Source organism: Rhincodon typus, chromosome 17 (genome assembly GCF_021869965.1).
Source record: "Rhincodon typus isolate 14 chromosome 17, sRhiTyp1.1, whole genome shotgun sequence".
Taxonomy (NCBI): domain Eukaryota; kingdom Metazoa; phylum Chordata; class Chondrichthyes; order Orectolobiformes; family Rhincodontidae; genus Rhincodon; species Rhincodon typus.
The window spans coordinates 7,898,750-7,913,076 of record NC_063348.1 but is presented as its reverse complement, the minus strand read 5'-3'; the positions used below and the strand labels follow the sequence as shown (position 1 = coordinate 7,913,076).

The 14,327-nt window shown below is 43.6% G+C and overlaps 1 protein-coding gene across 1 annotated transcript in view; it reads right to left on the bottom strand.

Moving 5' to 3' along the window:
- Positions 1-13,897, bottom strand: part of LOC109914703 (potassium voltage-gated channel subfamily KQT member 1) — a 337,079-nt gene extending 323,182 nt beyond the window's left edge. The window contains exon 1 of the mRNA XM_048607164.1: positions 13,418-13,897. Within this exon, the coding sequence (XP_048463121.1) occupies positions 13,418-13,788 (371 nt within the window). The 5' untranslated portion in view covers positions 13,789-13,897. The remainder of the gene's footprint in view (positions 1-13,417) is intronic.
- Between the last annotated feature and the right edge of the window lie 430 nt (positions 13,898-14,327).

Sequence of the window (14,327 nt, the reverse complement as noted above, 5' to 3'; positions counted from 1 at the left end):
GAAGGGTCCAGACCCAAAATGTCAGCTTCCCTGCTCCTCTGATGCTGCTTGGCCTGCTGTGTTCATCCAGCTCTACACGTTGTTATCTCTTGAATACAACCAAGTATTTTTAAAGTTCCATGACTTTTGTTATGTAGACAATGCAGTAGCATTCTACATTAGTAACATTCCACAAACAGCAATGAAATGAATCATTAGCCTGGGTTATTGCATGAGAGGGTACTGTCAGCCAGAGGACTGAAAGGACTGAAGTATGTTCTTTTAATTTGTTTGATTTTATTTAGAAAAATGATTATTACCCAAAGAGCCTGCATATCTACAGCACATTTCATGAGCCTTCAACAATCATTAAAACAGTGTCGTCGTATAATGTGGGGAAAGGTGGCTGCCAATTTGTGCCAAGTAAAGTCGTATGATCTGCAATAAATGACGAGGTAGCCTAGTTTAATAGTGTTGGTTAAGAAATAAATTTTGGCCATGATAATTCACTTTTTTGGCAAGGCCTCAGGAAGGTGGAAAAGGGCATTGCTTAACAGTCTACCTTGAAAGCTCCTTCAACTCCAAAGGAGTGAAGTACTCCTTTGGTTTAGAATATTAATCACCAGATTTAGAAGTCAAACCTAAATCCATGACTGTCTAACGTAGAGGCTTGAGTGCTACAAATGAACAAAAGCTGACACCTCACAATCAATGCTTTTTTAAAATGCCTTAGTTGTTGAGAAATTGAGGTTAATGTAATTTAGAAATGAATTTAGAACTGTGACAACCTTTGACCTGGAAGCATTGCTATAGAAAAAAAACCTTAAAATGGCTGTGGAATTTCTCATTGCTTTTAAGAATATTTGAAATAGGGTTTAAAGGGTTTACATCAACTGTAAAGGAATTTGTTGTAATGTGATAAATAGTCTATGTGGCCTGTTGATTTGTGAGCTGGAAGCAGCAGCAAGGAAGGCTAAAATAGAACCAAACAAACAGGAGAGCTCCAAAGGAGAGTTAAAATCAGAAGATGATCAGCATATTTATTCAAAAGATCTTAGAACTTTGTGCAAGTGGAATACAAAAAGGTCAAAACGTGGAAGGTAGCAAAAATAAGTCAAGAGACACTAAAGAACTTGATGCCTTAATGGAAGTGGCCAATCTGTGAACCAGGGTCTTATTGGTTGGTTCATTTGAAAGGAAAATGACCCTTGACAGATCTTTTGGCTTCACCTATATGCAACAATTCATAAATTGTTCAACCAGGTAAAATCAAATTGCTATGTGGCTGAGGGCTAATAAATAGTTCCCATTTCTGATTGCTAGCTTGTGAGTTCTTTCTGAACTGCGTACGTGTGGGCCTACAAGAACAAGTTAGGGCATACTGTTAGCTATAGTTCACTTGCCTCCAAGTCAGAAGGTGATGAGTTCAAGTCTCAGTCTAAGATTTACACACACATCATGGCTAGCACTCCAATGGGGTATTGAGGCGAAGCTCCTTTTTAGATGAAACCTTCAACTGAGGTCTTGTCTACCCTCCCAGATGTACATAAAAGATCCCATGTCATAGTACAGAAGAACTGAGGAATTACTTCCAGCATTATCAACCAACATCACAAGAATAGATTATTAGGTGATTGTCATATTTTGGCTTGTGGGAGCTTGCTGTGTACAAATTGGCTGCTACGCTTCCTTCATTACATCAATGAATATAGTTCTAAAATGCCTCTTTGTCTGTGGAGCTTTTTAGGATGTCTGGTGGTCATGTAGAGCACTATATAAATGTAGGCATTTCTTTCATGGAGAAAACTCCAGTGGTCAATTAGCCTGCTCACGTTTGTTATTTTGTCCCAAAGATAAAGATTGGCTACCTCACATTCCCCATCTAACATGAAAAACGTCACTGCTACTTTCGGTTAATTCCAAATTCCGATGCTGTCATGGCTGATCTTCCATCTTCCATCTTCTCTAAGCTTCAAGTCATTTCAAGCCATTCCTCAAACAGGTCAACTCACAATAAAATCTAGTTCACCCTTTTGCCTTATGCTTGGAGGTCTACATTAGCTCTTGGTCCATCAACATGTCCAAATTAACCTTCTTTACATTACACCAATACCACCATGGTTTTACCTTCACTATCACTCATCCAGTCCTTCAACACACTGAGCAATCTGAACTTTCCATCTCAGCTCCCTTCACACCCCATTCTATGCTGTACCATCATCCATTTAGGCCCAATACCTTCTCATCCTTTTCTGAACCTTGGTCTTGCTGCTGCTGAGCATGGAAGTGGGAAGGGCATTCACTCAGAGAGGCAACGGCCTGGTGGTAATGTCACCAGACCATTAAACCAGAGACTCATGTAATGCTCTGGCCAACCAGGTTTGATCCTGCCATGGCAGATGGTGGAATCTGAGTTCAATTGAAATCTGAAATTGACAGCCGGATAACCCCATCTTTAGCGAAGGAAATTAACATCTTTGCTCAGTTTGGTCAACCAGGAATGGTGCTAGTGCTGTCTGCCAGAAGTTGTGTAACTGTCCACTAGTAACATTCTGTGCCATCAGACAAAGGTGGAAGCATATAATTTACAGCATAGGAACAGACTTTTCTGCTCATATGGCTTTTTTTATGAGCTTGATCCAATTATTAGTCACAATCTTATAACTCAGACAAGTTAGCAAGAAGAGTTATTTTTGCCTCTTAGGCATTAATAGTGTGCTGAAATGGTTGGTAACAGCTGACATATTGACAAAGCCAAATAGAAACTGTACTACTATACAGAAGACTACAGTCTGTGCATGCACTGGTGTGCCACAGAAGTGCAGTGCAATTAGTCCATAATTTGATTGCAAGACTGGGCAAGAATTTCACTTCTGCAGTTCTTGGCATGTGCACTCTTCTTTAGGTTCAACATACCTGCACAACATTTGGGTAAAATTGAAGGCCTCTGATGTCCATTCTCTACAAATTGTCCCCTTAAGTCAAGAACACCCCACCCCCTCAAGAAAGGGTTGTTCCTTAACTCTGCAGCAGCTACAGCACTTGTGTCTGTGTTCCTGAGATCTTTCCCAGTTGCCTTTTACTTCATGGTCTGATCTTACACAATTTCAAAAATTTTAATTTTTTGTTGCTACTTTTGGCAATTGTGCCATGTATTTTCTACATCTCTCCAGCTGTTTTGCGATCAAAACAGATCTTGAACTCTATAATTTAGAGGACAGAAAACTAATGAGCGCAAAGCAAAGAGATCTGCAGCTTTTAGATTATGGAGGGAAACAAGAAGTGAAAGGATGAATAAAGTGGGATATTTTTAATTATTTCCTGCGAAATGAAGTCACTGGCAAGTATTTGTTGGTCATCCATTATTGTCTTTGAGAAGATGGTAAAAACCTGCTTGCTTCAATTGCTGCAGTCGACCTTGAGTGGATCTTCCCACAGTATTGTTAGGAAGCGTTTTATTGGATTTTAATTCAAAGACAATGAAAGAAACAGTGACATACTGCTAGTCAGGATGGTATGTCGGCTTGGAGAGGAACAAGCTAGCAGTGATATCCCCATGCATCTGCTACCTTTTTCACTCTCGGTGGCAGAGGTCGGAAGTTTGGAAAATGCTGTCCAAACTGTCTCAGTGAGTTACTGCAGGTGCACCTTGCCAACACCAGTGCTGTTGTTGTGCATCAGTGGTGAAGGGAGAGAATGTTAAAGGTTGTGGACAGGTTGCTAAATAGGTGTGTTGCTTTGTCCTGGGTGCTGTTGAACCTCTTGAAATGAAGCTGCACACAACCTAGCAAGTCGAAAATATTCTTTCACGCTCCTGACTTGCATTTTGCAGATGGTGGACAGGCTTTGGGGAGCCAGATGGTGAGTTACACACCTCAGAATTCCCAGCCTCTGACTTACTGTTGCAGTCAAAGTTAGTCCAGTTAAGTTTTCTTTTAATGATTTTGTCCAGGATGATCAGGAGGTGACAACATAGTGGGCTAGAAGGTGACAGCGTAGATACTGGTCTAGTAATCCAGGGAAAAGTTAATGTTCTGGTGACCCAGGTCCAAATCCCATCTCAATACAATAAAATCTGGAATTAAAAGTCTGTTGATAATTGTGAAGCAATTATTATAAAAAGTCATTCTAGTTCATTATTATCCTTTAGGGAAGGAAAACTACTACCCTGACCAGCTCTGGCCTACATGTGACTTCAGGTCCACAGCAATGTGGTTGACTCTTTAAATGACCTTTGAAATGCCCTAGCAAGCCATTCAGTTGTATCACCCACTAAATAATTTAAAAGAAAGAATTAAATCAGACAGGCCACCAGGCATCAACCTAAACACTGGAAATGGTGAAGGTATAAACAGCCCTGTTGACTTTGCAAAGACCTCCGTACTCGTATCTGGGACCCAGTGTCAAAATTGGGAGCAGTGTCTCACAGACTAGTCAAGCAACAGCCTGACACAGTCATACTCACAGAATCATACCTTACAATGTCCCAGACACCACCACCACATCCCTGGGTTGTCCTGTCCCACTGGCCGCAGAAGAGATGGTGACACAATGATATACAGTCAGGTAGAAGCTGCCCTGGGAGGCTTCAGCATTGACTCCAGACCCCATGGAGTTTCAGGTTAAGCATGGGCAAGGAAACCTTCACCCTTTCTCAGCTGATTAATCATTACTCCCCATTTTAGACACAACTTGGAGGAAACACTGAGGGTTTCCAGAGGGAGAGATGCACTCTGGATGGAATACTTCCATGTGCATCACCAATTAGCGGCATACTGATTGAGTTGGCCAAGTCCAAATGGACATTGGTACTAGACTGGGTCTCTGGCAGGTGGTGAGGGACCAATAACAGGGTGAAAGGTACTTAACCTCATCCTCACCAATCTGCCTGCTGCAGATGTATCAGTCTATGTCAGGATGAGTAAGAATGACCATTGCACAGTCCTTGTAGTGATGAAGTTCTGCCTTCACATTGAGAATGCCTTACATTGCGTTGTATGGTACTATCATGGTGCTAAATGGAATCAAGTCTGAACAACTCTAACAACTCAAGACTGGGCATCTATAGGCACTGTAGGCCATCATCAGAACCAGAATTGTACTCCCAACATCACCTGTAACCTCATGGCTCAACATATCGACTGCTCAACAATTCTCATCAAGCTAGGGGATCAACCCTGGTTCAATGAAGCATGCAGGAGCCCATGCCAGGAACAGCACTAGGCATATCTGAAAATGATGTCAACATGGTGAATCTGCAAAACAGGACATTTGTGTGTGAACCAGCAAGTGATGGACAGGGCTGAGAGATTCCACAATGAACAGATCAGATCTAAGCACCGCAATCCATCACATCTAATTATGACTTGTAATGGACGATTAAACAAATCACTGCTGGAAGAAGCTTCACAAATATCCCCACCTTCCAGAGCTTGCCATGCCCCTAATCAAGCTATTCCAGTATAGTTACAACACTGGGCAGCACGGTGGCTCAGTGGTTAGCAGTGCTACCTCACAGCTGCAGGGGCCCGGGTTTGATTCCACCCTCGGGTGACTGTCTGTGTGGAGTTTGCACATTCTCCCTGTGCCTTCCTGGGTTTCCTCTGGGTGCTCTGGTTTCCTCCCCCAGTCTAATGATGTGCAGGGTGGGTGGATTGGCCATGCTAAGTTGCCCGTAGTGTTCAGGGATGTTTAGGTTAGGTGTGTTAGACATGAGAAATGCAGGGGTAGGGGAATGGGTCTGGGTGGGATGCTCTTTGGAGGGGTGGTGTGGATTTTTTGGGCTGAATGGCCTTTTTCCACACTGTAGGGATTCTATGATGATATGATTCACTAGCCTGGTGATATGTCCTGCTCACAAACAAGGACAAATTCAGCCCACCCAAAAACTGCCCCTTTAGTCTACTCCCAATTATAAGTAAAGTGATGAAATGTGAAGCAGTTGAAGATGGTTGGGCCTAGGATATTACTCTGAGGAACTCTTGCAGGGATGACTGACTTCAAAGCATAAACATTTTCCTTTGTGCCACATATAACTCTAGTCAACAGAGAGGTTTTCCCCCTGACTCCAATTGACTCTAGTTTGGCTAGGACTTCTTGATATCATCCTCATTCAAATGCAGCTTTGATGTCAAAGGCAGTCACTGTCACTCCACTTCTGTAGTTCAACTCTTTTATTCACATTTGGACCAAGACTGTAATGAAATTGGAAGCCAGGTGATCCTGATAGATCCTGAGCATGACGGAAGCAGGTTTTGGGGGGGCCGGAGTGTGTCTGTTTTATGATAGCATTGTCAGTGACTCCTGCCATCACTTTGCTGATGATAACAAATCAACTGACAGAGCGATAATCATCCAAATTGGGTTTTTCTTTCTTTTTTGTAGATGAGACAACTTTAGATGGGCGCTTTTTCACATCGTTGGGTAGAAACCAATGCAGATGTACAGGAACAGTTTCACTGGGGGTACAGCTATTTCTGGAGTTGTCGCTTTCACTACTGCCTGGATGTCTAGTCCTGTAACACATTGTGATGGATATTGCCTCATGGTGAAGCTGTGACTCTGCCTCCACAAGGCCTGTACCTCCTCCCACTGTTCTCATGGCCAGATACATCTGCAATATGGAGCTTACTAAGTGCAAGGTCAAGTCGATTTGTCCCTCACATTAGTTCTCTCTCCGCTTGCCAGTCTGGCAGATATGTTCTTTAGCACAAAGCTCGTAGTGGTATTCTGAGCCATTCCTGGCAATGGGCATTGACAATCTCCACACAGTGTACATTATGTGCCCTTTCTACCTTCATTGTTCCTTCTAAGTGTTGTTCGACATGGAAGAACACTGATTACACTGCCTCTGGGTCCATCTTTTGTTCCCATACTTTGGCTGATTATCAACCCTTTTACTTTGCATTCTTATTTTGGCATTTGGACGCTCCTGCTCTCCACTCTGTCAACCTTTCACCTATCTGCACTGGCTTAAAAACTGCTCAATTTCAGCTTTGATCCTTATATTTCTTAACCAAATTCACTTCGAGACTTACAAAAACACCTGCAGTCCAAACCACAACAGGCAGTCAAAACAATGTCACTATGAAGCGCAAACTCCGCCAAAAGGAAGCTAACTCTACTCTTCAGAGATCTTGCTTTCTTTCTGGATTCCTTTACGCTTCAGCCTAGCTAAAGTCCAGTCCCTGGTTGCTCCTCGATCAACTTGTATTAGTCCAGCTCCTGAAATGGGCGTACTGCAAGATCAGTTCTGTCAGAGGCTTGCAGACGCGTTTTCTGTTGTTTTCGCGTTCCCAGTTGTTCCAGTTTGCAGTCATTTCTCTTATTTAACAGGTCATTTGCCCTGGATGCAACGGCTGCTATTCCCAACAAGGCTCTTTAGCGCTGAGCTGTTGAAGCTGCTTCATTCTAGTCAATCAATAAAACTGGCTTTTGACCAAATCTTAGGCCCGAAACGTCAGCCTTCCTGCTCCTCTGATGCTGCTTGGCCTGCTGTGTTCATCCAGCTCTACACCTTGTTATCTCTCGTTGACTTTGTTTTGAGGCGGAGCTCATTGCCTTTACTTGACACAGGGCCCACACAAACCAGAAAGTTAGCACCTGGCACTCTAGCTGGGAATACACAGGCCCCACAGTTTGACGTGCTGTCTAAATACTGACAAGGAAAGCAGCGCTTAACAGCAGATTAAAGCCACAGCTCGGGCTAAACTGTAGTTATACAGTCGCCCCTTGGCTTCTAGTTAGGACACATTAGCGAGGTGTACTCCTCCTGCTCTCTGGCTGGTATCTTTTGAGTAGGTGGGGAGGTGTTATTAACAATGTTAAAAAAAAAAGACTTGCAGTAAAAACAGAAAGTGCTGGGAAAATTTAGCACGTCTGCCCGGATCTGTGAAGGGAGAATCAATGTTAACGCTTTGATGTCCAATATATATCACATCTTCCTTTTTATTTTGGAGTGATTATGTTCTCCTGCTGTAATGTATAAAAACAGCACAGCGAGCTCCTACTAGCAGTCAATGTGCTAATCATTGGATTATATTTTTCATGATGCTGGATTTGTCGTGACACCTGGTTTATTCCCCTGTTCCTCTTCCAGTTAGCGTCTGGGGACCTTTCGGATTCATCTGAGAGAGCAAACGGAACAGCTTTCACGTCCCCATGACAGCACCTAACTCAGAATTGGACTGGAGTGTCAGACTTGATTTTCGTGCTCCAGAAGTTAGACAGAGTGTGTCAGATGCACAACTATCAGGCTCAGGGGTGAGTGTGTTACGGGCTGAGCCATCTGAAAGCGACATATGTTGGTGACAATCCGATTGTATTGATAGTGACAGCTCTCAAAGACTCAGTTGAAACTCACTAGGAAGACAAGGGAGTACTCAATGAATGACAGGACACTAGGAAGCTCAGAGGAACAGAGGGAACGTGGGGTGTTTGTCCACCGATCCCTGAAGTGGTAGGTCAGGTTAATAGGGTAGTTAAGAAGGCATACGGGATGCTTGCTTTTATCAGTCGAGGCATAGATTATAAGAGCAGGATGAATATGTTGGAACTGTACAGAACTAGAATACCACGAGGATACTAGAAAGGTTTTAATTGTGCTGGAGAGGAAATTCACCAGGATGTGGCTAGGGGTGGAGTATTTCAATTATGAAGAGAGGCTGGATAAGCTCAGATTGTTTTCTGTGGAGCAGAAAAGGTTGGGGGCAGGGGTCGGGACCTGATAGAGGTGTGTCAGGTTATGAAGGGCATGGGCAAGGTGAATAGAAAGCAGTTGTTCCCCTTAGTGGAATGGTCAAGAAGATGGGGCACACCGTAAAAGTGAAAGGCAGGAGGTTTATAGGGAAGTTGAGAAAATTGTTTTTCACCCAGAAGGTGGTGGGAGTCCCAAATGCAATGCCTGTGAGGATAATTGAGGTGGGCAACCTCACAATCTTTAAAAAATACTTGGATGAACGCTTGATATGCCATAACAATCAAGGCGATGGGCCAAGTGTGGGAAAGTGGGACCAGTGTAGGTAGGTGTGCATTTCTTGTACTGCAGACTTGATGGGCTGAAGGGCCTCTCTTGTACTGTATGATTTTATGATTTTATGAAGTTTCACATCGCTTTGGCTGATGGCCACAGGATTTGGAGGCTTATTTAAGAATCTGGAGCCAATTCCATCACTGGCAAAGTAATTATGTGTTTTCCCACATATTCCTGGTTTGACCTTGATCAAAAATAGTTTATCCCAGCCAATTGCTCAAATATATGTTTCTAATCAAAGGCATAAGGATATATCCAAAGTATTGATTGGTACATCATCACATTCGTAATGGCTGTCTGTAGTGCCTTTCTTCAAAAAAGATGTTGTTTTTAAAAATAGCATCACACAATTTATCCTGTTTGTGATAATACTGGAACCTGAAAGGGGAAAGTTTTCTTCTGTACACTTTAAGATATTAAATCTATTTCTAACCATTGAGTGTGTAGTGCCATTTGATGAAATGACAGGAGATGTTACTGCATGAGGAATGGTATAGAGAGTGCATCATGTCTACGATCACTCAGCTTAACCCTAGTTTTCCTCACAAAATTGTGCAAGTATGGGGGTTCTCTTACATAGCATGTGTACATGCATCAGAGGAGTTTCTGTTGTCAGCAGATTTTCTCTTGTGCGGTGACAAGTAATGAGAAAGACTGAGGTGTCTCCAGCAATTTAACCTGAAGTAGAATCGTAGCACAAGATCACATCAATATTGGATTTCAGTTCATTGCATGCTATGGGGAAGCAATGTAGACTGTATCACATTTCAGAGTTTGTGGGCATGTTATACACACACACATATTAAATATAACAACTTTGAAGTTTTCAAAGTCACAGCTTTTGTAATGTAGAGTTGTTGTAGAGTTGTTAAAGAGTTAGTGGGCAGCAAGGGGTCAGACTGACTGCACAGCATTGAATAGATTTACAGCACAGAATGAGCATATTCAGTTTACCAGGTCTATGCTGGCATTTATGTTCTATTGGAGCTCCAGTGACCTTAATTCATTCAATTCAATTAAAATGGAATCACACTCATAACAAACTCTAACTTCCCTTTACACAATATCCCAGTCAGCAGCTTAATTTTATAGCAAGTTCCATACTATTCAGAGCAAAGCCGAAGGCCTGGACCTTCAAACAAATTGTCAAAATCATTTTGCAGACAGTGTCATCACCAATACTTCACACAAGTATGAAAGCATAGTTTAATTGTTGGTGTAAAGGGCCTCCCCTGTCAGATCTGTCCTCCACAATCAAAATCTTTTCATATTGCTCTCATGGTGGCTATAATGGGGAAAAGACTGTCACCCACCTCCTCCTGGAATGTCTTTGCAAAGTAGATTTGGAAAATGTGCAGGGCTATATCGTGTCACATTTTGGCAAAGTGTCAGGTTTTGTTCATTTTCATGGAAGGTTTTTCTCTCCATTACACTTGACGGGTTTTCTCATGCTATCTTACCAAACTTGCCTCATTATCTATCTACCACGCCCCTATGGTGCCCCCTCTCATCTGATGCCAATCTGATTCCACCATTACTGTAGCTTTCCAGAACCTAGATATCCAGGGATATTCTGGGCTTCATGATGCTGGTGCCATCTTTAAAAAGTTATTGTGCACCCAGAGAAGCACTGCCAGCCTGGAACTGTGAATGGTTCCTATCATTTGCGTCTGGCATGAACAGAAGGGGAAAGTGGTGCTCCGCTGTGTGAGCAGGGACCTGGAAATCCTGCTGGATGGGATTCTGCACAGGAGGAAAGTTCTGCATTGGAGGCTATCTTTGAATAACTGTGCCAGGAGCCCTTAGATGAAGGCTGTCTCCGTGATTTGACTGAGCACTGCTGACAGCCATATCAGGCTTCCTGGCTTGTGTCAGAACTAAAAAACAAGGAAATGCAGAAATCCTGGAGTTCTGGCTGAGGGCGCAAAGCACAAAGGGGCAAGGCAAGGCAAGCCAGGGATGCTGCGAGCATCCAGGTAGGGCTCAAAATGAGTGGGTCCTGAGAGACCAAGCAATCAGCCCTGAGATGCCAGGGTGCCCATCTCTATGTAAAGTGTCCTTTCTGCAATATTCTAATGAGAGGTAGCAGTGCAGATGCAGCACTAAAATTCAGGACAGTACTGTCAATGCATCAGTAATGTACTATGATTATGCAGATTAGTTGGCATAGATCAGATGCCAGTGTCCATGGATGGGGTGTGTACGTGGCTGGTGCTCATGGAGAGAACCCTAAGAAGTTGTTGCCCAGTGTCCAAGAGGAGCTCCTGGAGGAGCAAGCAGGTCCACACATCAGGCTTTCCTGTCAGTAATTGTCCACATCTTGTTTCCACAGGGAAGGATAGGGAAATGCACATTAATGAGTTGAGATTTGCAGCTCATGAAGTTGAGCAATAATGCCCCTTTATGGGCTACTTGCAGCTCATGAGTGAGAATCTTATCTCCATGCGTGCAGTACTGTTTGAAAATGTAACCAGTTGCTCCTGACATAGAGAAAGTATGGACATGCCCATCGTCTCACCCATATTCTCCCAGATTTCTCACCACACGCCATTTCATCCAGGCCCCTCTCGGGTTCTGTCCACAGTATCTTTTTGTCAAGCTTAGTTTTAAGTATCTGCAATGCAGGATTTTGTACTCTACAGATTGTGCCCAGAAACACACCACTAGGAGCTGGAGCCAATGCAAGTCCTTTTACTGTGTATAAATCAAAGTTGTCCAAATGCCATGTAAATACAGATGTCATTTACTATATTAAATTAAACTACTGCTCCTTGCATATTTGATTCATAATGCATCTTCACAAATTTTATGAATAAAGCATATATTCAGAAAAAACTTGTTCAAACACTTTACTCAACGTACTCAACGTATCTTTTATTTGTGACCTCTGGTTTTGAATTGTCCTTCAATCAGGAAAAATAAAGTTCTCCCCACGTCTACTCAGAATTTTACAGACCTTTGTTAGGTCACCCTCCTGCCTTCTCTTTCTAGAAACATATCCCAGTATCGTAAGCCTTTCTTGATGCTATCTTTCGAACATAAAAAGAAACAGGAGACGCATCCTAATTTGGTTCTATATGCATCTTAACAATCAATGCAAGAAATGAAACTTCAAAGTATATTTCGTATCGCGATATTGAATCTGCTTTGCAAATGTCTTCCCAACAAAGAGTGGCAAGTGTTGCTTTTGTAACTGTTACAATCGATGCTTCAGGATTAATACTGACAACTGAATTCTCTACAATAGGAGGGCTCACCTTGAAATCGTATTCACTTGCACAGGCCATACCTGCGCGCTGCTTTTTCTGTCAATGGCCAGCTATACTTGGGCAATTTAATCAAACTTTTTATTCCAGGTTTTCATTTTGCCACCAGCCAGCCCTCCACTCCACCACCACTACCCACCACCCACCTTCCCCTCCCCTCCCCTCCCACCCCGCCTCCACCTTCCCTTTCGGCTCTGCCTATAAAGGTGAAATCGTCGAGAAAAAGAACAAAATCGCCCAGGTTAAAATTAACCGGAAGCAGAAAAGGATTCTCTCTATCACAACCTCCCAACAAATTGACATGATCGGAGAGAGCAGACCCATTACGAATTTTCAGAAAGGGACTCGGCTGATGTTGGACTGAAAGCAATCGGAAGGTTCAGGGTGAAGCGGGAATCAGAAGCTAACTGTTTTCTGAAGGCGAACGCTGTCACGATCAGGCGAATGTGGGACTCTGTGATTTCATAGGAGTGCAATTCAATTTAAGGAAAGGATTCCCACCTGAGATCATTATAAAACTACAGCCTGCTTTTAAGGCGCTCCGTACCACTTAGCTACATACCATAAAGTACACCTTCCCAAAACGATATATTTCAGAACACTAACTAGAGCTAACGAATCCTGCAAAACTAAGTCCTGGTCGAATTCTAGTTCATAAACGGCTTGCTCCAGTCTCCTTCAGTCCCAGGACAACACACAGAATCCTAACCCCATCCCAAAGCAATTCTGGAAAACGGGCGCCTCTAGATACTTGAAGGCTCACTCGACTCTACCAGTAAATAATGGTTCAATTTCTCACCCTCTCCCGGTCCTAACCTCTAATCGAGTTTGGAAAGTTCTCAGAGAACAATGTTAAACGTTGAAATCTCAACAAGACCCAAACAGACCAACAGCTCGGCTCCTTGTTTTGTCGTTTTGTTTCAGAAAGTGTTCGAGCGCAAACAATATTTAAACAATTCTCCTTTCTACCACATAACTCCAAAACAGTTGTCGAAACAAAAACAAAATAAATCAAATGCTGGTATAATCCCACAATTACATCTTCGGGGGGGGGGGGGGGGGGAGGTGTTTAAAACAAGAGCAGAGAGGTTTTCGAAGCATTTTATAGTATTTCTGAAAGACAATGGTAAGCAGTACTTACACTGTGAAGTGGTAGATAAAACATTTCCAGCCGGTTGGCCGTTCTAAGAAGTTATAAGTTCTCCCTTGAATGTTGACTTTGGAGAAGAGGGGTTTGCGGCCGCTGTAAGATGACATCTGGGCAGGCAAGGGCAGAGCTTTAGGGGGAATGTCAGGGTCAATGATCACCTCCGGCTGGCCGTCGGCGGCTCGGATCGGTGGGTTATTGTCGGTGCCTCCCTCCGGACTGTTGCTTCTCTGTAAGGGTAGCGGAACCGGCTCGTACTGCGCGCTGGCCGTATTCTCAGACATCTCCAGCATAGTCGCTATGCGGGCCGAACCGCTGTTCTGGGAACCCGAGCCACTCCATCGCGACTTGACCTCCGAGGACATGGGTGTGCGGGGAGAAAACGCAAGCAGGCGTGTTGGAGCTTCTGGTCTTCAGACCGAGCACAACTGAGAGAGGGAGAGAGAAAGGGAGAGGGACAGTGAGGAGAGTGGGGCATGGGTCCAGGCAGTTTCAAGGTAAGGACAAATGAACAGTCAGGACCCCAGAGGTTCACATCAGGGATAGAGAGAGACCAGAGCGACCGCGAAGATGGAGGACATTAGCTTTGAGATCTCTGATCCTGGAGGGAACCTTTTGGCTTAATTACACCAAGAGGCAGTGTTCGGCCAGAATTAAGACGAGACATGAATAAAAGAAGTAAGACAAGGATGGGGACTTTGAGAAACTGCAAATCGCGCGAGCAGGGCAGTGAGGAGCTAGGGCAACAGCACAGAGACAGGTGTGTCTCAGGGATGTTGTGTTAGTGCTGCTGCTGGGACTAAGGTGGAGTCAGCCCTGGGAGAGCACTCGTAGATTGTGGGTACTGAAGCCGTGGAAGAGACATTAGATCAAAGTGCAGCACACACACTCACACAGATACTCA